The sequence below is a fragment of the Enhydra lutris genome, unplaced genomic scaffold (assembly GCF_002288905.1).
Source record: "Enhydra lutris kenyoni isolate GAN:26980312 unplaced genomic scaffold, ASM228890v2 scaffoldscaffold30, whole genome shotgun sequence".
Lineage (NCBI taxonomy): Eukaryota > Metazoa > Chordata > Mammalia > Carnivora > Mustelidae > Enhydra > Enhydra lutris.
This window is the reverse complement of record NW_019154114.1, coordinates 19,566,300-19,592,931: the sequence shown is the minus strand read 5'-3', so window position 1 is coordinate 19,592,931 and position 26,632 is coordinate 19,566,300. Positions and strand designations below refer to the sequence as shown.

Genomic DNA, 26,632 nt, shown 5'->3' with positions numbered 1-26,632 from the left:
CTGCCGGCGAGGGAGCTGGAAGTGGGAGCGGCCTCACTCCCCCCCAGTCAGGCCTCCATTCACCCAGCTGTAGAATCAGGCTTCGGGGACTCCCCTTCCGAAGGGCTCGCCCATTCATGGGGCCCTCCCCGCAGTCTCTGCCCAGGCTGGCCGCCTGCCGGTAGCCCCAGCAGGGAGGGTGTGGAGTGGATCACCTATGGGAGTGTCTCCTCCTGACCCAGCAGCCCAGAGCGGGGGCCCATGACGTGGGACACCCCTAAGGCAGTGCCTTCACAGGAGTGCTTGGGGACAGGACCGTCCCCCAGGCAGGGTGCCTAATATTTGACAGGTGAGGACACGGAACCTGGGGGACTGAACTTCAGCACCTCTGGCTCAGAGATGGCAGTGACTTGCCTGAGGTCACACAGCTCTTGGACCCTAGTTCTTCCTTGTTCCTCTGAGCCACTCCCCGCCTGCTGCCTCTGTCCTGTCCTGTGGGGAGGGAGAGGCAGGGTCAAGGCCTGTGTGCTGGGATGAGGAACGCCGGTTTGTGACAATTCTCCATTTGGGATTTTTAGGAAGCAGACACAGAGTCGCTGCACACCACATGACCCCTTGATGTGAGCTGGCCTGACCGCGCAGCTTCTTGTCCCTGTGTCCCCTGAACCCAGGCTGCAGCCAGTGCTGCTTCCTCCTCCTCCTCCTCCTCCTCCTCTCGCTTCCTTGATCCGTCTTCATTTTCTCTAAACCTCCCTCTCCCCTTCCTCCCTCCCTCCTTCCCCTTCCTCCCCCCATCCTTCCCCCCTTCTCCCTTCCTCCTTCCCCTTACTCCCCTTTCCGTCCCTCCTCCTTCCATCCTTCCCTCCTTCCCTTTGTCCCTCTCTCCTTCCCTCCTTGAATGTTCTGAAATGGGTATGTTTCAAGTCACGAGATAGCTTTACAGACAGCTGTCACTTCAGGACAACCCTTGGGGAGGTGGTGCTCCTGGCAGAGAATAGCCCAGCCTCCCCCCTTCCCCCTGGCCGCATCAGAGATGTCTCTAGGGAAATAGGGTCTGATGCACCAGACGGTGGTCTGGGCCACCACTGGGGAGGCGGTGGGGTCGGGCACAGAGGCTGCGGACCCCTGTTGCTGCCTGTGTCTGCTCTTCTTTCCTTGCGTGACTTCTCTTGAAGTAGTTTCAGGCTTCCAGAAAAGTCGCAGGAACACTGAGGGCTCCTCCAAGTCCTTTCCCAGAGATGAAGCTTAGCCACATTTGCCTTAGGGTCTCTGCGCCTGCACACACATATGTTGATTTCCTAGCTGACCTGTCCGAGTCGGGCTGCAGGCACAGTGGCCCTTGAGCCCAGACGGCTGGGCGTGTGTGTCGCAGGAGCCACAAAGGCCTCTCACAAACGCAGGCCGATGACTGAGATCCGAGCCCTGAAAGGTGACTGCATCCGGTCACCTCATAGACAGTTGTCTTTCTTTTGACTATTTTAGTATTAGTCTTTTTTTTTTTTTAAGATTTTACTTATTTTTTTGAGAGTGCAGATTAACTATCCTCCCTGCGCCTCTGTTTCCCCCTCTGTGGAATGGGGATGGGGAGGGTCCCAGCCTCTAGGGGCTGTTGTGAGCATTGACTGACCAGGAATCTCCGTCTGGGGCTGTGATGGGCACACAGTGAATGCTCAAGAGATAACACCGTTAGTCCTACGGGACTGGCCATGGGCTCTCTTTTCCTCCAGCCTGGCCCCTCCTCTCCCCCTGAAGATACCCCCTCCTTGGTATCGAATCCCGCCCATGATTAGGATCCCCTTGGGAGCTTTTAAAAAATCCCAGTGCTAGGCCCATACCCCAGGCCCATTAGCCTAGAGTCTCTGGAGTGGGACCCAGGCATCTGTATCTTTTTAAGGGCCCAGGCGAATTCGCGGGGTCATAGGAGACAGTGCTCAGGGTCGCTGCAGTGGTTATGGACAACCCCTGGGTCTTGTTTTGAGATGAAGGTGCCAAGCCTGCAGGTGGGGCGGGGCCTGCGACCCTGGCATCTCTCACAAGCTCCTGGTGGTCCCACGCTCCGGTCCCAGGACCACACTGCAAGGAGTACGCCCCTGGAGAAAGGCCCCAGCTGGAAACCACTGCCCGTCTTCCCTCTGTGGCTGGTGTAAATAATAGCATCGGACACTTCTCGGACTGGAGCTCTGTGCCCTCCTGATCGTTCCGTCATCCTGCTGCTGAGTGAGACTGCCAAGACCATCATCCCCATTTTATTTTTTTTTAAGATTTTTTTTACTTTGTTTTTTTTTTAATTTATTTGACAGACAGAGATCACAAGTAGGCAGAGAAGCAGTCAGAGAGAGAGAGAGGAAGGGAAGCAGGATCCCTGCTGAGCAGAGAGCCTGATGCGGGGCTCGATCCCAGGACCCTGAGACCATGACCAGAGCCGAAGGCAGAAGCTTAACCCACTGAAGCCACCCAGGCACCCCTAAGATTTTTTTTAAATTTACTCATTTGACACAGAGAGAGAACACAAGCAGGGGGCGTGGCAGAAGGAGAGGGAGAAGCAGGCTCCCCGCTGAGTAGGGAGCCCAATGTGGGGCTCCAGCCCAGGACCCTAGGATCATGACCTAAGCCAAAGGCAGAGGCTTAACCATCTGAGCCCCCCAGATCCCCCAGCATCATCCCCATTTTAAAGATGAGGCAAATGAAGCCTGGGTTGGTTGAACAGCCCATCCGTGGTTACCCGGCTAAGCCGGGCTCTGGTCCAGCCAGGAGGGCACTCAGCTCCATGGCCTGCAGGCAAGTCAAGAGACACCCCACACCGTCTGTCCCTCTCCTGCCCTGTCTCTCTCCCCTCCCACCTCCCACTCATTTGTGCTCTCTGCCTTGTCCCCAGTCCCCCAGCCCATCTCCTAAGAAATGCGTCCAGGCCCCTGCCTTCCTACCTGTCCCACAGACCCAGCCTGGGTAAAACTGGAGCCCTCACCCTGGGTTTCTCCAGGCCAGCCCCTCCTGGTCCCTCCAGCGCCCGAGCCTGTGTGCCTCCCAGACTCCCAGCTGCTTCTCCACACCCTCACTGTCCCCCCACCGCCCGCACTGCTCCCCTACCCCACACACCCCATCTTCCATCCTAAGGCTCCATAATTTCTGGCCCAGAATGCGCTTCTCCAACCTTAACAGACACACGACTCCCGGGGGGCCTTGTTAGAATACCGATTGTGGCTCAAGGCTTCTGGGTGTGCCTGAGATGTGGCATTGCTAACAAGCTCCCAGGGGGCCCGAGGCTGCCGGTCCAGCAGCACCGCCCGTGTATCGAGTTCCTGGGGGAACCCCAGCATTTCCTAGCCACAGATGCCGGCCTCTGGGCAGGACAAGGAGAGCACAACGTGGGGCCTCGCTCACACACCCATGGTGGAGATCCAAGGGGCTTCCCTCATGGCCACCCTCCTCGCCTCTCCCCCAGGCAGCCTGGCACACAGGCAGCTCCCTCCTCTTCCCCAGAAGGGTGTGCAGAGCCTCACAGGCCCCAGACCCGGGTTGGGGCAGCCCCGGGGTTGGAACCCCCGCTCTTTGAGCCTTGATTTCCTGTCTGTGAGTGAGTAGCACGTCCCGGGGCTGGAGCACACAGGTGCCAAACACTGTCAGCCTCGGCCCGTTTTATCCATCGCTCGGAACGCTCAGGGGGATCCCATTGCTGGCCGACTGTGGGGACAATTTTAACTCCCATGGACCGAGGCCTTAGTGCCCTTAATCGGTTAGATGTCCAAATGCATTTTTAAATGAGGGGCGGTGCCCTGATAGCAGGTGAGCTCACCACGTCCTCCTGCTCCTGCTTCTGAAGCCAGCCACCCCTGTGGCCCCAAAAGAAAAGGCCAGGTCAACCCCCGACCACACCCTCACCTCGACCGCACCCCACCCTCCAGATCTCCCGTTGATGCAGCTCTGAGGCGCCAGAAAGTTTTTTCCACCAGCACAGACTCATCTTTGAGCCAACTCAGCGCAGATGTAGTCAGCACGCACCCTGACCTCACCAGGCACTGGAGGCTTCTCTCCCCGCTATTTCCTGTTGTGTACCAGTGGGCGGGGGTGGGGCGGGGGCCAGCTGCACATGGCCAAGACCAACAGGCCCCCTCTCTCTCCACAGGCCCACAGAGGTGCCGCCATGGGGCTCAAGCTGTCCTGCCTGAAAGGTAAGGGGGAGAGCTTCCCCACCAGCATCTCTGGGGCTGGGAGAGGGGTGGGGAGGGGGAGGCATGAGGCTGGAGAGAGTAGGAGGATCCACCCTGGAGAGGGAGGGGGCCACCGCTTAAGGCAGCATCTGTATACAGCAGGTGCCTTATAAAGGCTTGCTCTGACTCTGAGCGCCCCTGCAGGCCTGCTACCACTGACATAGCAGGTCGGGCCTGCTGGGGACTGGGGAAGGCCAACAGGGAGAAGATCTAGAAGGACACCAGGTCACTGTGGAATGTGGTAGGTGTTGGCAGAGGGAGCCCAGACACCTGTCCTGTGCCCTAGACCCTCCTGGCCAGCGTCTAGATGACCCAGGGGCACTGCAGACCAACGTGGCCCCTACAGAGACCTCTCCCCTTGACGCCCATTATTCAGGGAGAAATGCTCCCTAGCTGGAAATCTGGGAGTCGTTCTGGTGGCCCCTCGCCCAGGTGTGGCATGCTGGCAGCGCTGACTCACCTCCTGGATGTTTGGGAGGTGCCCTGGCCCTGGCCCTTCGCTGCAGGAGGTCAGGGGCGCGGGAAGGTGCAGGCCAGAGTGAAGGACCACGCTGTGTCCCGCTGCTGGGATGGGTGAGCTCAGCAGAGGCCCGGTGGGCCCAGTTTACGGATTATGCCCCGCCCCCTTGGCCAGGGGGCGGGGCATCTTGATGGACAGTTCCTCCAAGACAACGCACGAGTGCGGGGCAGCGGTTCCCCTGGAGAAAATCAAGGTGTCGTGGGCAAGGTGGGGATGGGATGCTGGAGAGCCCTAGGCAGCCCACGCCCCTCCAGGGCCTGGCCCCTCTGAGGCCGCAGGCTGAGTCCCCACGGGAGTGGGGGCATTTGTTGGGCCGGCATCTGTGGGGGTGGAGGGCCTGCAGTTGCCTCTGGACGGAGCCCCTGGTGCTCCAGGACCCTCATCCCTTGGACTTCGCGGCCGGTTCTCCCCGGCGCTGGGCACAGAGTAGGCATTCAATACAAGCTTTTTGTTTTGGTTTTTAATCGTGGTGAGATATGTGTCACATAAAATTTGCTGTCTTTACCATTTTTAAGTGTACAGCCCCCAGACATTATGTACGTTCATGTTGTCGCCCAGAGGTCCCCAGTGGCCACCTCCAGACCTTCTCTACTGCCCCCGTCCCACACCAACGCTCCACCTGCCCCCCCGCCCCCCGCCAGCCCCACCTCCCTCGTCCTACCTTCCGTCTCTGCGAATTTGCCTACTCCAAGGGGCTCCCATGCGTGCAGTGATACAGTAACTGCCCTTTCGTGACGGGCTGATTTCACTCAGCATAACGTCCTCAGGGTCCGTCCCTGCTGTAGCAGGTGTCAGAACAGCCTTCCTCTCCAAGGCTGACGTCTGTTCCCCGAGTGTATGGACCTCCTGTGGTTGATCATTCACTCCCTGTGGACACGGGGCTGCCTCCACTTTTGGCTGCGGGGACGGGACGTCTTTGACGAGTCAGCCAAGGCCCTGGAGGAGCGAAGGGCTGGAATGTCGCTGGGGCAGCGAGGTTTGCTCACACGTTTGCACCGCAGCTCGTCAGGGCCTGTCCCCTGCCCTGGGCTGCCAGCCCTCTGCCCACACCAGCCTCACCCAGCCCTGGCCTCCGGAGGCCGCAGGTCTCTGGGGTGTGACAGGAAGGGGGAGGGAGTGGGGGAGCGCAGGGAACCGAGCACTGGACCTTCTCTCTGTGCTTCACCAAAACGACCCAGGCCCACCAGCCCAGAGCCCCAGACCCTCCTCCTCCTCCCAGAAGGGACAGGCCAGCTACAAAGGGCACAGTGCCCCACGGCCCGTTCCCTGCGCACTGCTGTCCACATTACCTTCTCGGCCCTCACGCCCGCAGGTGTGGTGTTTCCCCGCGGTGGGACTGTGACTGTCTGGGTGTCCCTGGTCTGTGTCTTTCCATGCTCTCTAACGCCTGTGTCCCATCCCGCCATGAGTGGGTCTCTGGGTGGTTTCCAGTTTGTTGCCTTTGTACATCGTGCCGTTTTGAACATCTTTGATTTCTGATTTGTTAAATTAGTATTTCTTTGGGATAAATCCCAGAAATCAGAAGGACCCAGTCAAGTTGTTAGAATACATGGTGAGTTCTTCCTGGGGTCTCAGCCGGGACAGGACCCTGTTCTGCGCCTATTCTGTGTGGATCCGTTCCCCTGTCTCCGCGACACCCAAGTGAGTCCCCCCAGGATCCCCAGTTTCTAGATGAGGACACTGAGGCACAGAGAGGCAGTGCCATTGGCCTGAGGCCACACAGCCGGGACCCGGTTTGATCTGAACCCCGGGTGGGCTCGTTCCAGAGGCCTTACTCCAACCACCATTGGTTTGGCCTCTGCAGAAGGTAACATTTTAAGTTGACATTTGAAACAGTTGCTGTAGCCAGAAACGTTATCAACACGTTCTCATTCAGCTTCACAGTCTAAGATGGTGTCAGAGTTTCCTGGAGCTGCTGTAACGAATTACCCCAAACTGAGGGGCTTCGAGCAACAGAAATGCGTTCCCCCACGGCCTGGAGGTTATGCGCTCTAACCACGCTGCCTCTCAAGGCTCTGAGCGAGGGTCCTCCCCGTCTCTCCCCGCTCCTGGGGACTCCGGGCGCTCCCAGGCATGTGGCCACGTCCTCCTGGGTCTGCCTCCGTCCTCACACGGCCTCTTCCCTGTGTCTCTCTGTGTCCTTTCTCTTAAGAAGACACCAGTCTTGAACTTACAGCCAGCCTTAAATCCAGGGTGATCTCATCCCCAGATTCTTTTTTTTTTTTTTTGTAAAGATTTTATTTATTTATTTGACAGAGATCACAAGTAGGCAGAGAGGCAGGCAGAGAGAGGAGGAAGCAGGCTCCCTGCTGAGCAGAGAGCCCAATGCGGGGCTCGATCCCAGGACCCTGAGATCATGACCTGAGCTGAAGGCAGAGGCTTTAACCCACTGAGCCACCCAGGCAACCTCATCCCCAGATTCTTAACGAATCACATCTGCAAAGACCTTATTTCCAAATAAGGCCACATTCTAAGGGTCTGTGTGGACGTGGATTTGGGGGGACACTCTTCAGCCCACCATGAATCCTTTCACCCCTGAGCCCCGCACAGGCAGAGTGGGAAGGTGCTTCTCTGGCCTGACAGCAAAGACAGCCTGAGGTGCGGACACGTGAGAGTGTGGCACGGAGCAGAGGAACACACTTGTGCCAAAATCTTTGTTTCTGGTCCCAAAGGGGAGCGGGCACAGCAGAGCACTGGGAGTGGGTCCTGCTGCCCAAGGGCCTGGCCGTGGCAGCTGGGACATGTGGGAGCGCTCTGCTGTCCAAAGAGCGCCTCTCCCGTGCCCTCTGGTGGTAGGGCTGGCGTGGGCCGGGCGTCGCTGGGAGCCAGGTGCTGCTCCCTCGATGTGCCTGTTTCGTGCTCGTTACAGCTGGACAGTGTAGGTGACTTGACAGTGGGGAGACCGAGGCACAGGGCTGCTCTCACCAGCCCTGCATCCCCTAGCCGGCCAGGAGGGGCTTGGCTCAGCGGGCAGGAGAGGGATGAGTGGTTTCCCGGTTTGTGGGTTCACGAGCATGTTCTCTCCAGGTCAGCAGCAGGCGGCACTGCCCCAGGGAGCAGCAGGGTCGGGCCCCCAGACCTGCGGCCTCCGCTTCACCTGGGAACTGGTCAGACGCGTGGGCCCCTCCCAGACCTACTGAGTCAGAAGCTCTGGGGGTTTTTAACAAACCCTCAGGGGGATTCCAGTGCCTGCTCAAGTCTGAGAACACTGGTGCCCAGGCTCCAGGGTCAGAAAGATCTGAGTTCAGATCCCGGGTATGTCCTGGCAATCTGCAACGTCGTACAAATCAGTTCATGTATCAAAGCCTCAACTTCCTCATCTGCAAAATGGAGTAACGAGTGGGGACATCTCCCGGGCCAGGCTTCGAGAGTTATCTGAGACTGGTGCTGTAGATGGACAGGGTTTCCTGTCTGCCCGGCCCTTTGTACCTTCCCATTCCAGTGGCAGCTGCAGGTGCAGGGGAACTCAATCTGGAGGTGTGGGCTTTCCTGTGGGGCTACCTCGGGGGCCGGTGTGGTCTCTGGGCTTCCCCTGAGGGCACCAGCGCCAGCCCCAGCCAATGACAGCTTCGCTGTGGAGACAGGCTCCTGGGCTGGGCTGGTCCCAGCGGACCGTACTTCTGGGGTGCCTGGGACCAGGTGGGAAGGCACCAGGAGATGGAGACTGGATCTGGGGTTGGTGCCTCGCTCATGTGTTCTAAGGACTATTTGTTAGGACCGTTTTAGATTTACAGAAAGTAGTTTCAGGTTCACGGTTTCCCCTCTAGTTAAAGCTTGCCTCGGCTGGGTCCCTGCCTCGAGGGCCCTGAATGCGCCCAGATACGTCATCGCCGGCGCGCTTCCGCTTTGTTCAGCTTTCCTGTTCTCCCCGCCAGCCCCTTCGCTGTCCCAGGAGCCACCTTACAATTCCTCGTCACGTCTCCTCAGGCTCCTCGGACCGTGTCAGTTTCTCAGAAGCTCCTGTCTTTGTGACCTTGACTGTCTTGAGGAGGACTGGCCGTCTGTTTGGGAGGACAGCCCACTGTTGGGGTCTGCCCAGTGCCGGTGGGGTCTTAAGTCTCTTGTGCCGAGCAGGTGACGATGGTGATGGTGGGGCCTGGGACATGGGTCCGCCCTCCCCTGCGCCCCTGATTGCCCAGGCATTTCTCCCACTTACCTCGCAGGGGGCTCAGAGCCTCTCCCTCCCTCCGGCCTGTACCCAGGCATGGGGTGGTTGGGGGCCGGCCGTCGCAGTGCCCGTTTCTCATTGGTGTCAGGGGGCCTGAGACCAGCCGCAGGTCACAGCGAAGATGAGCGTCACGATGCGGCGCGCCTTCTAGGGCCAAGTCCAGGTGTGAGCCGTCCGACGCTGCGGGCAGAGCTGGTCGAGAGACTGCCCGCTGCACCAACAGCGATCGTATCCCGACTGTGCGTGGATCCAGGGCCGGCTACGGGGCTTCACACATGAGCAAGGCAGCCGCGCGTCTTGACCGCGGGGAGCTGGGGGGGAGGGGGAGGCGAACGTTACTCAGAACAGCCCCCTGAGTGCCAGTTGCCACGTGACGGAAACCCGTGGCCGGGCCTCTGGGCAGGGGTGGCACCAGGGAAGCCAGCCGCCCTGGGAGAGCTGGTCTGGGAGACGGAGGGAGGAGAACAGCAGGTGGTCGAGGAGAAAAGCAGCCTGATTGGGGGGAGGCAGGGAATTCGGAGGTTACTCCAGTGGGGGCTGGGAGCTCCGTGGGAAGGGAGGGATCAAGGTACCCATCGGGCTAACACACTTTGAGCCATTCTTGGAATGTGTCAGGGCTTCATGCGTTTGAAAGGATGATGACATGGTGGGGCCCCGCATTGAGGTAGAATGTGGCCACGGTCAACATCTTAGTGTACTGAGCTTTCGTGTCCCCTTCTGGACTGTGAGCAGCAGCTTCCTGCCTGTGGGGGTCCTCGCTGTCTGCCCTGCACCCCCTCCCCGCAGGGTACAGAGCCCAGACCCGCGCCGTGTTCCCACGTGACCTCCCAGCTGCCCGGCAGGCAGCCCGCTGTTGGGCGTCTGCCCCAGGCCCCAGGGAAGGGCCTCGGATGGCTCAGAGCCCTGTCCCCACGCAGGAGAGGCAGAAACGAGGGTGTGAACATGAGACCCAGACCAGCGGATGGTGTGGCGACAGCAGAAAAGGGAATTGAAGTGGTGTCCCAGTGGGCACGAGACAGGCACAGGCCTCCTGCAGCCCTAGTATCAGAGCCAGCCGCACGGAGGCAGGGAGCAGTGCTCCAGGCCAAGGGAACAGCGGACACCAAGGCCCTGAGACAGGAACAAGTTTGTTGAGCTGAGGAGCAGCGAGGACAAGAGTGTGACAGGGACGAGGGCCGTGGGGCCAAGCCGGGGGAGCCAAGGTCCCTGGGGCAGGCAGGGCTGTGGCTGCTGAGGTGTGCTCCCGAGAGTTTCTTGTGTTAGTAGTAGGGAACACGGAATCAGGGCAGACCAGGGGTCTAAGTCTCCCACAGGGGAGGCTTTCAAGACCCGTGCAGCCCTGGCCCGCTCCCCAGAGGGCTGGGATTCAGTTACTGTGGCCGGGGGTCCTGGGTACTGGTGTGTTTCTGAGGCTTCCCAGCTGATTGTCCTGCCCATCCCAGGGTGAGAACCACTCTCCGAGGCCGGCATCCTTGCTTTTCACATGGAACCTGGGCTGGGGGCTGACTGCCCCAGGTGACAAGGTTGGCTTGGCTGGAAACCCAGGAGGCAGGGGCTCAGAGGACAAGGAGACCCCCACCTGCTCCAAGGAGGGGTGGATAATCAGAGACTATCTTAAATGCCAAAGCAGATGGTGCTTAACTTGGTTCCGCCCTGTCTCCCTGGGAGAACCAGCATGGCTCATGGCCCAGATTTAGCCCCGTGTCCTGCTTAGGCGAACCACCCCCCTGCCCCCACCTTGACCAGCGCCTGCTGTCCTGAGGAAGGAGGGAAGGACAGCCAAGAGGGTCACAGTCAGGTTGACTGGCTTGTGTGTCAAGCACTGGTGTGCTTGAGGACCTATACCCAGGGTAGGCTTGGGCTTCCATGCATGGGGGCTCTGGAGCAGAGATGGCCCTGGACAGCTGTTCCAGATCAAGGGGGACAGGCCTTTATCCTGCCCATCTCCTGGACATGCTGGAGAAGTGTTCCAGGAGGGGCATGACCTTGGGCAGGGACGAGATGAGGAGAGTGAGGGTGTGCCTGGCCCTGAGGAGGGGGCCCCCTTAAATTGTGTACCCTAAGTTCTTTGAGTGCCCCACTCAGTCCCTCCCAGGTTGGGGGCAGAGAGGTCCTGGGGGGCCATCGGCGAGCAGTGCTCAGGCCCACTGGGGACTAGCCTGGGGCATAACGCACAATGTCCACTCAGGCCATAGGTTCCAGTGGGGGACTGTGGGGCCAGGGGCTGTGGGCCAAAAAGGCACAGGCTCCGAGGACACCTGTCCTTTTGAGTCCTAACCTCCCCCCACAGCCAGCCTCAGCTCCTGACAGCCCACACTGGCGTCCTAGGCATGCGTTTCCCATGTGTCGGTCAGAAGGGGGGACCATGCTGGGGAGACCATGAAGGCATGAGAAAGGACAGGCAGCTCTGTCCAAACAGCTAGGGAGCCATGTCCCACGCGCACGGCTCCGCGAAAGGCAGAACGACAGGTCTAGCACTGCCACGCGTGTTGGAAAAAGGAAACAAATATGCCGAGGAGGGTGTTTGTATGTGGAGACAGAGAATGTTCTGGAAGGAGACACAGGAACAGTAGCCATGCCTGCCTCCCAGAGGAGAAGCCATGAAAAACAAGGTGGCTGTGGGTCGGCCAAGAGCAGGGCCAACAGGCTGGAGTCTTCAGCAGCCGATGTCTCTGGCCTGGAGGGACCAGCTGGGCCCAGTGTCCCACCCTCTGGGACTCTGGAGACTTCCCCGGGCCCGGTGACCACACACTGGGCCCCTCTCCCGAGAAGCAGGACTCCGAAACCCTGCCCTGCCTCTCTCTGCCTCTTCACTCTCTCACTTCTTCACCATGATCAGACCTCTCCTGCAGTGGCACAGCCCACCTTCCTCCTTCCTCCCTCCGCAGCCCGTCTGTCCATGTCGGCCCCCTTTCAGGAGATGTTTTATTGCTCCTTCTCGTCACTTTATTTTCTGAATACATAAAATATATATTCAGAAATATGTATATTAGATATTCAGTGGTACAGAATGTAAAATGTAGAAAAGAATACGTAGTGAAGACTCAGTCTGCCCCTGCTGCTCTCCTAGCCACCTGGTTGGAGGCAGCCCTAGTTAACTGCTTCTTTGGGTCTCCTTCCAGAATGCTCTACGTCTGCATGCCCAGACATGATCCTGGGCGTATCCCTTTCCTTTATCCAACGTGCATGGTGGCATTAGACCTGCCGTTCTGCCCTTTGTTCCTTCCCCGGGTCTGCAGGTGTCTGCAGGCGTGGGAACAGGCTCCCTCGCGGACCTGCTGTTTGCTCTTCTGCACAGCGGCAAGTAGTCCCTCATGCGGCCCGGCATCCTGGTCTCACCGTCCCCAGCCCATCTTTCACCTGCCAGGGATCCTGGCCGTGGGACATTCCCCGGAGTAGCCCTGCTGGGTCGGAACACGGGCACCCTTGTCTTCCTGAGAATTTTACCACATGACCTTAGGAGTCGCGCCCGAAGCCTCTGCATTCCCACGTGGGGAGTGACTAAGCTAACAGCAGTAACAGCCTTTTTTTTTTTTTTCCTTCATTCTTGCTGATCTCACGGGTGAAAGGTGCTATCTCGGAGAAGTTTGTTTCGTTTCTGCAGGAAAGTTTTGTGTCCTTGATGCGCGGCGCACGGGCAGAACAGGGTCGCAGGCTGTCGGGGAGCCGCTCCCTATGTCCTTGCACGCACCCACCAGCGTCCTCGCGGAGAAACAGACCCCCCCCCCCACCCCCACCAGCCCTGGTGGCTTTCTCCTGTCTCTGTCCTTTCCCTGCCCCCGACCTCTGGGTGTGTCACCTCTTTTGTTGAGAAAGTGCCCAAGCCCTCCGACCCTCCTCTGAAGTCACTGGGGAGACCCAGGGTGGAGGCAGGAACTTGTCCTGAGCCTCCGTTTCTGCACAGTGAGGGCTGGGATGCCCTGGGACAGAGCTCGGTGCACTTCCTGTCTGTCACCCTGGCACGTCATTTGTCACCAGATTTTTATAGCCGGCATGGTGCTGCCTCTGGGGCGACAGGGCGTGTGACCAGGGAGCTGGCCCGGGAGCCCACGGAAGGAGGTAACCAGTCCTCCCTGGAGGATTCCCTGGGGGAAACCACAGCCTCAGCTGTCCTTGGTGGCTCTTGCTTCCCAAATGCCAAATGCCCCCTTGGCCCGGGGCTTTTGATCTGCTCTGCTGTGTGGCCGCCCATCCGTGGGCCCTGTCCTGTGTCAGCTTCCCACAGCTGGGCACATCCTGGTCCTTGGGGCTCACAGTGTTGCTCAGGATGGCCCTGCCCATCTGCTGCCTCTGGTACCAGCTGGAAACTCCTTCCCGGGGCCCCTGGTGGCAGTGGTAACAGTCCCAGGCCCACTAAGTGCTGCTCTGGGCCAGGCTTCCCCAGACACCTTCCACTTAACCTCACACACCCTTAGCAGGGCCCTGCGGGTTACAGGTCACCCTCCAGGGTGAAAGTTCTTGATCCTAATAAGGGAGGAAAGGCGGATAGCCCCTCTCAGTCACCCCGTCTGTGAGTTTGCAAACAGAGGCTCAGAGAGGGTAAGAAAGTTGCTCAGCCCGCACAGCTGGCGGAAGGCAGAGTAGGGCCACTAGGGTCCTGTGACTCTTGGCTGTCCTCAGCCCGGTCTGGTGACTCCATCCCTGCCACAAGGGACAAAGGAAACCAGCAGCTCTCCGGGGTCTGCTCAGAAGGGCGGAGGTATCGGAGCGATTAGTAACAGCTGTGACCGTGGTTCTCGACTTCTTAACGGGGGGAGGGGGTGTTTTGCTCCCCACCCCCACCCCATTACCTAGAGTTGTCAGATTTCAGGGGGTGGGGAACAAAAAAACTGGATGCCTAGTTACATTTGGGAACTTAAAGTAAACAAGGAGTAACTGTGTAGTGTAAGTATGTGCCAGATGTTGCACGGGACTTCTACTAAAAAGTTACTTGTATTTTTTTTTTTTTTTTTTTTTTTTTAATTTGTATTTTATCTGGTAACTCCACCCCCCAGGAGCCGCTGGCCGCCTCTGGAGACATTCTTCGGTGTCACCGCCAGAGGGCGCTACAGCCTCTAGCGGTCAGGGACGGGACGTGGGGACCTCGGAGCCGCACTCAGCAGCATCTCCCGCAGGCCGGGCGCTGCTGTGCCTACTTTCTGTGACCTGGGGCCTACCTGCATGCTCAGCCCCCTGGCCGAGTCCCACAAAGCCTCCCAGAGAGGCTGGGGTCCGGAGCTGGGGCCAGGAGCCCACCAGGGTCCTCCCTGGTGCTCAGCAGCACAGGCGTGCAGGTGGGCCGCAGGGGGCACAGAAGGTGGGGGGGGGGCTTCACCCCTCCTTTTTTCTTTTTAAGATTTTATTTATTTGACAGAAATCACAGGTAGGCAGGCAGGCAGACAGAGAGGGGGCTCGATCCCAGGACCCTGAGATCATGACCTGAGCCGAAGGCAGAGGCTTAACCCACCGGGCCACCCAGGCGCCCCACCCTTCGCCCCTCCTTACGGCACCCCTCCCTCTCTCCGGCTCCTCCTCCCAGGCTCTTGCTCCAGCAGCTCATCCCTGACGCAAGCTGGGGCTTTTTCCTTAATTAAAAAGAGATTTAAAACATCCACTGCTGGCTCCACTGGGCCCAGGCTGCCTCCAAAAGGTAAAACCGCCCTCACTGCCTGGCCTGGTCCATAATAATGCAAAGCTTTCTGCTTAATTGGAATGAAAAAAAAAAAAAAAAGATTAAGTACATCTGAAACCCTTGGAGGCAGTTGTCGGCTTGTTTTTTGAAAGATCTACACTAAATCCGACATCCGGTCATTGCAAGGAGTTAGTGCTGGCACCAGCGCACCCTGTTCCCACCCCAGGGCCTTTGTGTCTCCTGCGGCTGACCCAAGTGCCCTCGCCTTCCCTCCATGTCTCCTGCCGCCCTCCAACTGGCCCTGCTGGGAACCCTTTTCAGACTCCCACCTCCTGACCCTGTCCTGCTGCTCCTTCTTACTACTGACCCAGGCTCTGGAAAGTGTCTGCTGGCCGGCCCTGGGAAGGCAGGCTCCATGTCCGTTCCCACATGACCCTGGGCACGGCCTGACTCCTCTGCGCCTCAGTGTGCCCCTCTGGAAGATGGGCTTCTCGTGCTGTCGGCCTCACTGGGAGGACCACCTGATGACTCCCCTCGATGAGCCTCACACACTCCCGACAGCGGCTTGAAACACCAGGGCCCTCTCTCTTTTTTTCCAGCTGATGCTGAGATCTTTGGGGCCTCGCTTCCACACTGGGGGCCCTGGAGGGTGGAGGAAGGCACGGTTTGGGGGGGAGGAGCGGAGAAACGTGCTGAGACTTTCCTCCTCTGCGGCGTCCCCAGAACCTGCAGTGACGCCAGGCACATAGTGGGCACTCACTGACCCCTGCCGACTGAGCACCTCTCCGGGGCCCGGCAAGGGAAGGGAGCGTTGGGTGAGAAGGCCGGGGCCAAGCGAGGCGGGGTCCCAGCCCGCTGGCAGTGCTGAAAATCAGGGTCCAGAGTCCCGGGAGCCTGGGGCTGGTCTGATCCAACCAGGAAAACGGGTCTCCGAGGGTTAAGTTGGAACCAGGAACATTTTGGGGGAGCTGCCCTCCCCCCAGCTGTCCCACAGCAAGGATGGGACCGGGTTCCTGACCTGTGCTCAGGGGGCTGGGAGTAACCCAGTAGGTGCTCAGTATTGGCTGAATCTGAGTAGGTGCTAAGGCCAGAATCTTGCGCTATTAATAACCACGTCCGCTTTCAGAGCACGCCCAGCAGGGCCAGCACATGCCCGTAGGACTTGCACTCCCCAACCCCCCACACCCCCACACCCCCAACCCCCAGCTAGGGTGTGGGCTTCAGCGCATCTTAGTCCCCCACAGCAGCCCTGGAGGTGGGGACGATGACTTACCTTTGGCCGGGGAGGAAACAAGGCCCAAGGGGGGGATCCCTGCCGGCTGTGTTGAAGTCCCGGTGTATGTTCCGGCGTCCACCACATGGTGAGCCCAACAGAGCCACTGCGTGTGTGACGGCGCCTTTGGGGAGATGGACACAGCCCCAGGGACATGGTCCCAGGCTGTCTCCAAGCCGGGCACCAGTCAGCGTGCCATTCTCAAAAAAAAAAAAAGCAGCAGAGGGCGCCCTTGAGCCACGAAGCCTGCCCTGGGCCACAGGTGTCGGTGGTGGTTGGGGAGTGGCCTGGGGGCAGCTGGGAGCCGCAAGGGGGAACCGAGGCACCCTGGGCATAGGCCTGGCTCCGGGCTTCTGAAGGATGAAAAGTGGTGGCGGATGCCAGGAGGGGCAGGGCGAGAGCTCAGGCCTGGAGCCACGGGGCTCCGTCCTCCCAGCACCTTGTTTCTCCGAGCCTCGGTTTTCTCAGCTGGACGACGGCGTGGGCCCAGGATCCACCCCCACGGGGTGGTGTGAGGAAGCGGCATGGTCCCCAACCCCGGTCTCCCCCAGGCGCCAGCCAGCGGCTCACCCTTGGCCGTGTCTCCCACGTCGACAGCCACATGCCCCATGCCTGGTACTTCCTGCCTGCAACACTGGTGTAACCCCTTTTGCAGCCAGAAGACAGGCGCAGAGTAGTGCCCTGTGTTCCCACGGTCACCCTAGCTCGCGGGTCCCCTGCCCCTGCTGGTGGAGTCACTTGGGTACTTTTAAAAATCGTGGCAGCCCCAGGGGGCCCGGGTGGCTCAGTCAGTTAAGCATCCGACCCTTAATCTCAGCTCATGTCTTGAGTTCGGGGTCATGAGTTCAATCCCCAAGTGGGACCTGGAACCCTTAAAAAAAAAAAAAAAAAAAAAAGAACAGTGAAACGAGGCGCTCTGGGGGTGGGGTCCTCCCCTGGTCATTTTCATACTTCCCACGTGATTCCCAGTGGGCAGCCAAGTTGGAAAGCCACGCCCCTCGAGGAAAGCCACGCCCCTCGAGCCGGGGGAAAAGGGCGGGGCCAGGTTCCGAGGAAGTCTGTTTGGCCTTGCCGCACAGCATCTCCCCATTTCACCCGCAGGGAAGGCCAGTCCTGGAGGCCAGGGTTTTGGCAGATGGGCCTGCTCTAGACCGGGGACCAAGAGCAGAGCGTGCCCCAGAGCAGGGCCCAGTCAAAGTTAGGTGACCTCCACCTGCTGGAAAGCCTCCCTGTGGCATCCCGAAATGTTTCAGTACTTCTGGGGCGCTGGACTCTGCTCCCCATCCCCTGCTTCCTTAGGGCCTGGCCCCCTGGAATCCCAGCCAAGCCCACCCCTTCAGGAAATGGGTTTTTAGTGGCCTGAGGCGGGGACATAATTAACAACTAACAATTCTGGCCTTAGCACAAGTGAGCTCCTTGTCTGGGGCAGGGTTGGCATTTGGTTTTAATCCCCAAAGTAGGCTTTATCTCCTGAGAGCTTTTTCCCTCTTGCTAGAGGCTGGGCAGCCCCCACCCTGGGAGGGGGATGGATTTGAGACACGCTGGAATCCTGCCCTCCTCCTTTCCTCCCTCCTCCCAACCCCCCTCCTTCCCTTTCCTCTCTCCTCTCCGCCTTGAGCATCTCTCCAGGGCCCACTGAGTGACCTGATGCTTCCTGATTAAGAATGTGGGCTTTGTCGCCAAGCTCCCAGAACCTGTTAAAATGCAAATGTGGGGCCGCGGGAGGAGTGTGGCTCTTCCCCATTAGCATTTTATTTTAGAATTTGGGAATATTCGAAGAGGAAGTGGCCTTGGAGAGGGAGCAGGGAGGCTCCCTCCCATTACAGATAACAATAATCAGAGCTTACTTTTGTGGCCAGCACTCCATGAGACGCTCTTTATGGACGATTATAGAGAAAGCTAATAGGGATTGAGCACCCTCTAGGCCCCTGGCTCGCTAGGCAAGTGCTTGACGTGAACTCATTCATTTCCTCAAGCCCAGCACCCCGATCTGAGGTAGGGATGGCCACTGACAACAGCAACCAGGGCTCGGATTTTGTACTTGTCTTTGGCGTTAAGCAGGCTCAGGATTTTCGGGTTCTGTTACTGCCTGTTAGGACCTCAGGCATGTTCCAGATCCACACTCCCTGACTTCCGGATGTTACAGAGCAGGGACTGGCGGCCCACAGCCCTTGGGCCCGCTGCTCATTTTTGTCAGTGAAGTTTTATTGGGCGGGGGCCCTGGTGGCTCCGTTGGTTTCAGCATCGCCTTCTTGGTATCAGCTCCGGTCTTGATCTCAGGGTGGTGCGTTCCAGCCCCATGTTGGGTCCCTGCAGTCTACTTTAAAAAAATAAAAGAAGAAAGGAAGCAAAAGAAAAAGTTTTATTGGAGCTCAGCCCCTCGCTCATTGGCCGACTGTCAGCGGCTGCTCTCCTGTGACGATGGCCAAGTGAAGCAGCAGGAGACTGCAGAGCCCCTAAAGTGAAAGTTCTTCCCGCCTGGCCCTTTCCAGGCAGTTCGCTGGCTCCATTGTGTAGCACCCTGGTTATGAGGAGCGCCAGCGGTCAGGGTCAGACAGACGCGCTGTCTGCAGAGCTGTTCAACTGAGGGCAAGCTCTTCTTCCCTCTGGTCCTCAGTCTCCACATCCATGAGATGGGTCTGCTTAGACTTCTCAGCTCAGTGGGAGCCGTGAAGACCGACGGAGAAAGCACCCGTCACGCGCCTGGCCTGCGGCGAGTGGCCCGTAAATGCGGCCGTGACAGGTGATCACAGGACAGCCTCCTCCGGCTTGTTTTCCTGGGCCTCACGTTCTGGCCGGTCCTTCTTTCCATCAGGTTGGCGGCCGCCTCCGTGGGTGCTCCCAAGGGGCGTGGAGTCTGGTGGGGGAGACACGGCCTCTTCTCGCAGAACTGACCGGCCTGGGTGTTTCAGGGTGCGCCACCCAGGGAGGAAGTAGGGTCGGGGTTCAGGGCGGGGCGGAGGCTGGGGCGTTGCCTGGGAAAGCCGGTCCAGGCTTGAGTTTGGTGTGAGCGAAGGAGGAAGCCGTGCAGGGAACGGCGGCTGAGTTCCCCGGAAGGGAGCAGGCCGTCCACCAGGCGCCGTGTCGTCCTCTCCCCGGCCCACAGACGTGGGTCCAGCCACCCCGTTTTGTCAGTGAAAACAGGAAGTGAGAGGGAACACAGTTCGGAGAACAGCCTCACTCCTGACAGCAGCTGAGGGCTCAGGGGTTCCGTGAGTCCCTAGAAAGACGCATAGAACTCGCTGGAAGTCCTTGTACTCGTGGTGATGATTTATTACAGGGAAGGGACACGGATTCCAATCGGCCAAACCGAGGAAGTGTGTAGGGCAGAGTCCAGCGAAGTTCCGGACAGAGCTCTCGTCCTCTCCGCAGAGTCCCAGACGTGTTACGCTCTTGGAGTAGACGTGTCACACACAGAGATACACACACACACACACACACAGTGGTGCCAACCAGGGAAGATCGCCTGAGCCTCAGTGTTCAGAGTTTTTACTGGGGTTTCTGGGCTGAACTGTGTCCCCCCAAATTCATATGTCGAAGTCCTAGCCCCCAGGACCCTAGCATGTGACCTTATTTGGAAATGGGGTTCCTGCAGATGTGACGAGTTAACAAGAGGACATCCTAGGTGAGGTAATAATCCAGCATGGATTATTATGGATTATAATCCATGACCCAATATGCCTGGTGTCCTTAGGAAGAGGGGACATTTGGGCAGAGACTCACACGCAGGGAGAAGCCGTGTGAAGACGAAGGCAGAAATTGGGAGATGTGTCTGTAAGCCAAAGGACACCAAACTTTGTCCACGAACCACCAAGAGCAGGGGGAGAGGCATGAGACCCGGGCTCGCTCGCGACCTCAGAAGGAGCCAGCTCTGGCGGCCCGGTGCTCTCGATGTCTGGCCTCCAGACTGGGGGAGAGTGAGGTCCTGTGGTTGGATCCCCACAGTCTGTGGTCCTCTGTCATGGCAGGCCAAAGGCACAAACACATTGGGACTTGATTACAAAGGCACAGTTGACTGCCCATGAGGCACGTCTGTCTCCAGTCCCTCTGGGTGTCACTCCGAGTCTGCGTGGCTGGACTGTCCAGTGTGACGAGGGCCCAGAGGCGAACAAAGGCTCTCCTGCCAGCATGGCAGCCCAGGGGCTTGGCCATGGCCTCCTGGAAGCCGAGCACGAGGCTCCTGACCATGCAGAGCAAGCAGCTGGCCTGCATTAGAGCCAGTGGGCTCACCACTGTGCCTGCTGCTGCCGTGGCGGCTTTTCCGAGCGCACAGCCTGGGTCACGCTGCGGATGGGCCAAGAAATTGGCCTGATTCCATTGCTTTAGGTCACCTGATGGTCATGCTTTTGTAGATTCGAACAGGCTGTCTTTGACAGTCCAGGCATGAGCTGCCCATCAGAGGAGCACCCCTTCGGGGACCAAAGGTCACCCCGAGAAGCCCCCTGTGATTTTCCCACAGCACAGCGGGTACGGCCTTCCCACTGTGCACCTGCTGTCCCTTCCTCCTCCTGTGGTCGGGGGCGAGCTCTGTGGCCTACATCAGCTTCCAATTCCATATGACAAATTACCCTCAAACTCAGTGGCTTGAACATATATTATCTCCGTGTCTGTGGCTTGGGAATTCAGGAGCAACTGCGCTGGGGGCCTCTGGCTCAGGGTCTCTTGTGGGGCGACATTTAAGCGGTCAGCCAGAGCTGCTGTGTCGTCCGAATGCTTGGCTGGGCTGGAGGACTCCCTGTCCTGGTGGCTCCCTCACAGGGCTGCTGGCAGGAAGCCTCAGTCCCTCATCACACACCCCCACGCCCAGCTGCTTGCTGGTCCCGCAGCATGGTGGCTGGCTTCCCCCAGAGCCAGAGGGCAAGGAGGAAGCGTCAGTCTTTTGTGACCTTGTCTTGGAAGTCCCACGCCATGATTTCTGTCATATGCTGTGCGCAGGAATCCATGCTGAGACCATCTACACGGGAGGGGAGGCAAATCAGACTCCACATCTAGGAGACAAGCTTGAGAACCACGACCCCTCCCCCAGGGGCCATCAAGGAGCCGCAGGAATGACAATCACCCCATTCCCCAGCTCCTGCTGGGACAGGGACCCAGATACCTGAGCGAATGTCATCCCAGTCCAGGGCTCTTTGGGGTGAAGAACAAAGAGGTGTGGGGTCTGGAGGCAAGGATTTAACACCCAGTTCAGCAGTGCCCGAAGGTGTTTCTCATTTCCTGTTGACAGTCCACCGCTTGCCCTCTCCCAGGCACTGTGTGGGCCCAAGGGAGACCAATGAGTGAGACACTGGCCGCCCTCTGTAAAGGGAAACAGAATTAAGAACTAATGTTTTGCTACAGTGTGATCAGTGCTGGAGGAAGATGGATGAGTGAATCAGGGTGGATGGACAAAGGAGGGAGGGATCGCATTTGCTGGGACAGCTTCCCCGAAGGAGAGCCTATTTTGCTGGGCATTGAAGGCTAAGTAGGGGCCCATTGCCCTGGCAAAGGAAGAAAGAGCATTCCAGGCAGAGAGAGTAGCACGGGCAAAGGCCCGAAGGCATGGGGAACTCAGGGTTTTGGGAAACTGTGAGCAGTTTGGGGAGTGCGGGCAAGTGGCAAGGAATGAAACTGCAGGTAGTTTGGGCCAGATTGTGAAGGCTGGCGTGATTCATGATCAGCGTTTCCCAAAATGTATTTCATAATTCATGATTCTGTGAGATGTTAACAGGCATCCCTTCCAAAACAGACCCTGAGGTAACTTAAGTTCAGGAAGCCCAGGGTTAAGCTCTATGAAAGCTGCTTCCCTGTTGCAGGACTTCTCAGAGCCTTTAATTCTCCAACATGCATGAGGATCTCTAAGACAAGGATAGATTAGATGGGATCCAGTCAACACTCAGATATGTGGTATTCCCAAACTTGTGTGATCATGGAACCCCCTTCCTGAGGGAGTCTCAGGGGGCCAGCGTTCCGGGGAACACACTTTGGAGCCACCGCTTATAGCTGAGTGGGCAGGAGGAAGTGAGGGTCCCACAGGTATGTGGTATGATCAGGTTTGCAGTTTCCTGCGGAGAGACTGTTTAGGGGCGTGGGAAGGGAGAGAGAAGGAGAGCAGAGATGCTGAGGGATGGCACCCGCGGGCTTGTCCCAGGTTAGGATGGCTCGGGGGTCGTAGGGTGAAGTAGAAAAGGGAGGCCTTGCGGCGGACACTCTGCTTTCTAGCGCATCGTGTTCCCCTGACTCAGGGAAGAATGGAGCGAGGCGTGTGGTGCGGGTCAGCGGGTGCCTTTCTGTCAGCTGGAGGTCTGTAACGGGGCGTGGCCGGGTCCCCTGAACCTCACTTGGGCAGCCCCAGGACCACAGATTCACCAACGGGGAGGGAATGGGCAGATTCCCGGGAAAGCACAGCTCGCCCAGACTGACACAGGAGGACACAGAACACCTGACCAGCCCCCCTTGTGGTCGCAGACATGGGGAGAGGTACTGGCGGGCAGGCCCACGTTTAGAGCCCTGTTCTGGGCGCCCGCCGCTCTGGGGCCACGTTAGTGAACAAAGCCGTGAAACTCAGTGCTCTGCCTGAATGAGGTAGGCGTGGACAGGTCATCCTGTGGCCCGTGCCTCAGCGACCCCTTGTGTGCAAAGCGGGAGCCAGCAGACCTCCCGGTCCTTCGAGAGGAGCGGCGCTGAGGGAGGGAGGCAGGCCACCCGCCCCGCCAGTCCCCAGCGCCCGCTGATGCTTGTCTCCCTGTTGTGTGTGTGCGTGTGTGTCCCATGGCCCGTCCCCCTCAGGCTTTAAAATGTGTGGCAGCAGCGGCGGGAGCAGCCGTGACGAGGCCCCCGTCCTGAGCGACAAGCACCTGGATGTACCCAACATCATCATCACGCCCCCGACCCCCACGGGCATGATGCTGCCGCGGGACTCCGGGCAGACAGGTGAGGCCGCCGGGCCGCCGCTGCCCAGCGTGTCTGGGGGCCTGGCTGGGGACAGCTCGCGGGGACCCCCCTCTTCGTGCTGGGGGGTCTGAGCTCACGTCCCCACCTGCCGGGGTGGGTTAAAAATTTATGCTCGGATCTGCGTCCGCTGCCCCGAGGGTCCCTCGCATGTGCCAGCCTCGGCGAGATGTGGCCTATCAAGTAATTCGCTCGACAGCCCCTGCCAGCAGCTGGGGCGCCTGATGGATGGGGCTGGGCGGGCCCAGCAAGGTAATGGATGGAGGTGCCTTCCCGGGCCAGCTGGGGACGGGGGCTCCGTCTTGCCGGCCACAGCAGCTCAGCTGGACAGGACAGCTCGGGAACACACCATGTCCGGGCCCAGCTGCTCCCCGGCCTTCGAGATGCTGCTCACGTCGGGGCGTGGGCAGGAGACAGACCGGTTCCCAGAGAGAGGCGCAGCCCCGGGCCCCAGCCTGGCGACACTGTGGACGCTGTTGGAGCCAGTGGGGTGACTTGTTTGTTCATCAGAGAGATTGATGGGGCCACGCCTGTGCTCAGTGCCGAGGCTGCCGCTGTGAGGAGTGAAAAGTACTGATGTTAGCGGTGGGCGGTTTCTCATTGAGTTCTCAGGGTAACTCCGGGCTAGGTCCCGTTTCCATCCCCGTTTTACAGGCGGGCAGAGTGAGGTTCAGAGAGGTGGAGACACTCGCCATATAGCTGGTCAGTGGCAGGGTTGGGAGTAAAGGCCGGCCATGTGATCTGGCGCTCGCCCTGTGGCGTCCTCCTGGCGCCCTCCCAGTGGCCAGCATCAGTCAACAACCAGCCAGGGTGGGGTAGACTCTTCTATAAGTCCTGACCTGCTCTACCAGGGCAGGTGATTGGGGAGAAGCCACTGGACCCCCTCGGGGCTGGGCCCTATGTAGGGACTGGTGCTGGGCCATTCTCAGTAATGACTCACCGTGGGTCACCTTCCTGTGTCACCTTCCCACGTGCCAGGTACCAGGCTGAAGACTTCTCACAATGTTTGTTCTCCTGCCAACACTGAGGGCTGTGAGTAATGCCCTTTTCTCTAGTTTACAGATGGGAACCCTGAGGTCCAGAGAGGGACAGTGACTCACCCAGGGGCACACAGCAAGGTGGGAGAAGAGCTGGTCTCTTGTTCCCGTGTCCAACTAGAGAGCTCAGTGCAGACAGCAGAGACTCAGGCCCTTTGCTCTGCCATTAGGCTCCCTGCCCTGCCAGCCTTGGTGTCCCCATCTGTAAAATGGGGTCATAACTACCTTCCTTGCCCCCAGGGCCAAGGTGAATGTGGGGAGACTTAGGGTTACTTTACTAGGTCAGAGTCCCTGAACTCAGAGGAATTCCAAAACCCCAGAAGGCCCCTTTGAGTGCAAGTAGCTCCAGGGCTGGGTCAGCGCAGAGAGCCTGTAGGGCCGTACCCTCCAGTCCTACCTGGCCGGGCCCCATCCCTCTGCCTTTCCCCTTTCAGAGAATGGAGGCATGGGACAAAGGGCGCAGACCTCGGGGTCAGAAGCCCTCACTTCGATCCCTGCTCTATGACGTAGCACCTAGTGACACTGAGCAAGAGGTACTATGTCCCTGAGGCTCGATTTTCCCATCTGTAAAATGGTGCCTCTGACAGGTTGGGAGGACCGGGGACAGGACAGACAGGGTCTGATGTCATGCCCTGCACAGAGGCTATGTTGTTCATGTTGTCACCAGTGGCATTTAGGGCAGGAGGAAACCACCAGACCTGGGTGACCCCTTATCCAGTGCTCCTGGCTCCAAGGGATTGTCAGAGACCTGGGCCTCCCCAGGCGGTGAGGGTTTGGGCCTCCCTGCCCGGCTTGGAGCAGGTCTCCGCACCCACCACTGGGCCTCAACTTCCCATCTCTAGGACAGGGGCATCGAGGTATGGACCTCCAGTGCAGCCCCGGTCTTGAAGGCACCTCCCTCCCAGGAGATGCTAAGCCAGGGATGGGGCCCAGGGGTACAATCCAAGGAACCTCGGCCAGGGCCGCGGGCGAGCTCTGCGTTGGGTGTGGGCTGAGGGTGCGTGGGGAGGACCCACGAGAGCCAGTGTCACGGGGTCGGCACCCTTACCTGCCTGTATGTGGGGGGAGCTCGAGGTGGTGGACAAAGCGGGGAGCCCAGAGGCTCTGGCCCTGGAGCTCTGTGGGGAAGGGAGCCGGAGGTGGTGAGTGCCCACCCAGATGCTGATTCCTCCTTTTCCTCCTAGTATGGCTGGAGGAGACGGGGTCGTCCCCAGAGGATGGAGAGATAGACCCCGAGGCCTGAGGAGGAGGCACAGGTCGGAGAGTGTCCTCACGCCCCGCTCCAGCCGCCCCAATCCACATGTCCCTGGGGCCGTGGCTGCCTGGGACCGATGCGCCGAGCCCACTGGACACTGGATGGGAGAATGAGGGATTCAGGAGCCCGACCGGTTGCGAGGTGGCAAATAGAGCACGGAATCCGCTGGCCCCAGGGCCATGTTTCCCAGGCCCCGCTGAGCGGACCAGACCAGACCCTTCACGCCGTGCGGTCATGGCAGCGGCTGCCCCGGGGGGCGGGGAGAGGCTTTCTTCTGGACAGAGTCCCCTCCCTGAGCCCTGGGCCACACCGACGGGTGTGCATGAGGCCAACACACACAAGAACTTGCCGAGCGGCCGCTCCATTTTTTACACGTTGTTTCACAGACTTCCAAGCCGTACAGAAGGTGATTCGTAATTCCTTTCTTGCGTTACGAATAAAGGTCGTCTGTCACCATCAGTGAACCCCACTTCTTGGGCCCGGCAGCGGCGATGGAGCGCACACAGGTGCAGAGGTGAAGAGAATCGCTTCCTGCAGAGGGAGGGGTGGGGCTGGCCGTTGGGGGGGGCTTCGGATAGTTGTGTCCCCCCCACTCCCGCCCCCAATTCGCACACGGCCACAGAAGCCTGTGGTCCAAGGCGTGGATTCTGAAGTCACGTGGGCTCGAGTCCCAGTTCCGTCCTCAACAGCTGTGGGATCCTAGTCATGATACATCTCTAGGACGGAGAGGCAGGGGGTCTGGGTTCAGTTTTGTCAAGAACATGAAACCACTGGTGTCCCGTTCCCCTTCTAGACGGTTCTGACGGTGGCCCCTGTGTCTGGCTTCCCTCAGAGGCTGTGTGGCTCCCCCTGAGTTGTCCCTTTCCCAAAGCAGCAGACCCTGGAGCAAAGGCTTATGGGGAAAGACTTTATCTGGAAGGTGATCCGGGGCCACACAGGGAGCAGGAGGGATCTGCGGTTCAGGAGGGACCCCAGGTCCACTCTTGGGTTCAGGAATTCACCAGAGGGACTCAGGACTCAGAAAAGCCACTCGGGCTGCTGTGTTTATGGTTTCCTACAGCGAAAGAATGTAGATGACAATCCTCAAAGGGCAGAGACGACAAGGGTAGGGCCCAGGAGAGAGCACACAGGGACGTCTCGCAGGCAGCATTTGGCTTTCCAGCCTCCGGGATGACGCACGCTCCGGGCAGCGCCAGCCAGGGCAGTGCCTTGAGGGTGGGGAGGGGGATCCGTGGTTTTCCCTGGGGGTTGGCCACGTAGACACGGCTGGCTGCCCACATGGTGACCTCAGTCCCCAACCCTTCTGTAAATCACACCATCAGCCTGTTCTGCGAGGTGGAGGCTCCAGGTAAACAAAGATAGTCTTATCAGGCAGGACATTCCTAGAGCCTTGAGGTCACCTAGCAGGAGCCCAGAGCAAAGGCCAAAACTCTCTGGGGGGGTCTGCTCGCTCCCTCTCCCCCCCCGCCCCTCCCCCAGTGCCTGCTCCCTCTAAATAAATAAATACATAAAATCTTTTAAAAAGCAAAGACAAGATTCCAGAAGGCAGTGACACCGTCGCATTGCCCGCATGTTCCCAGAGCTCACCCACGACAGGTGCACGAGGTTTCTGTGACTTCGCGCTGTTCTGAGCACATCGAACTCATAGGAGTCT

General features: G+C 59.1%; 1 protein-coding gene across 1 annotated transcript; it reads left to right on the top strand.

Moving 5' to 3' along the window:
- The first annotated feature begins 4,066 nt into the window (after nucleotides 1–4,066).
- On the top strand, nucleotides 4,067–25,437 carry LOC111152975 (chromosome unknown C16orf74 homolog). Its single transcript, XM_022511755.1, has 3 exons — nucleotides 4,067–4,148; nucleotides 22,525–22,668; nucleotides 24,908–25,437. The coding sequence occupies exons 1-3, from the start codon at nucleotides 4,067–4,069 to the stop codon at nucleotides 24,964–24,966; spliced, it is 285 nt and encodes a 94-aa protein (XP_022367463.1). The 3' UTR covers nucleotides 24,967–25,437.
- Nucleotides 25,438–26,632: the final 1,195 nt, after the last annotated feature.

Coding starts and splice junctions, on each gene's coding strand:
- LOC111152975 (XM_022511755.1), top strand. CDS start 4,067: ATGGCCAAGACCAACAGGCCCCCTCTCTCTCCACAGGCCCACAGAGGT. Junction 4,149..22,524: donor CAAGCTGTCCTGCCTGAAAG/GTAAGGGGGAGA, acceptor CGTCCCCCTCAG/GCTTTAAAATGTGTGGCAGC. Junction 22,669..24,907: donor GCGGGACTCCGGGCAGACAG/GTGAGGCCGCCG, acceptor TTTTCCTCCTAG/TATGGCTGGAGGAGACGGGG.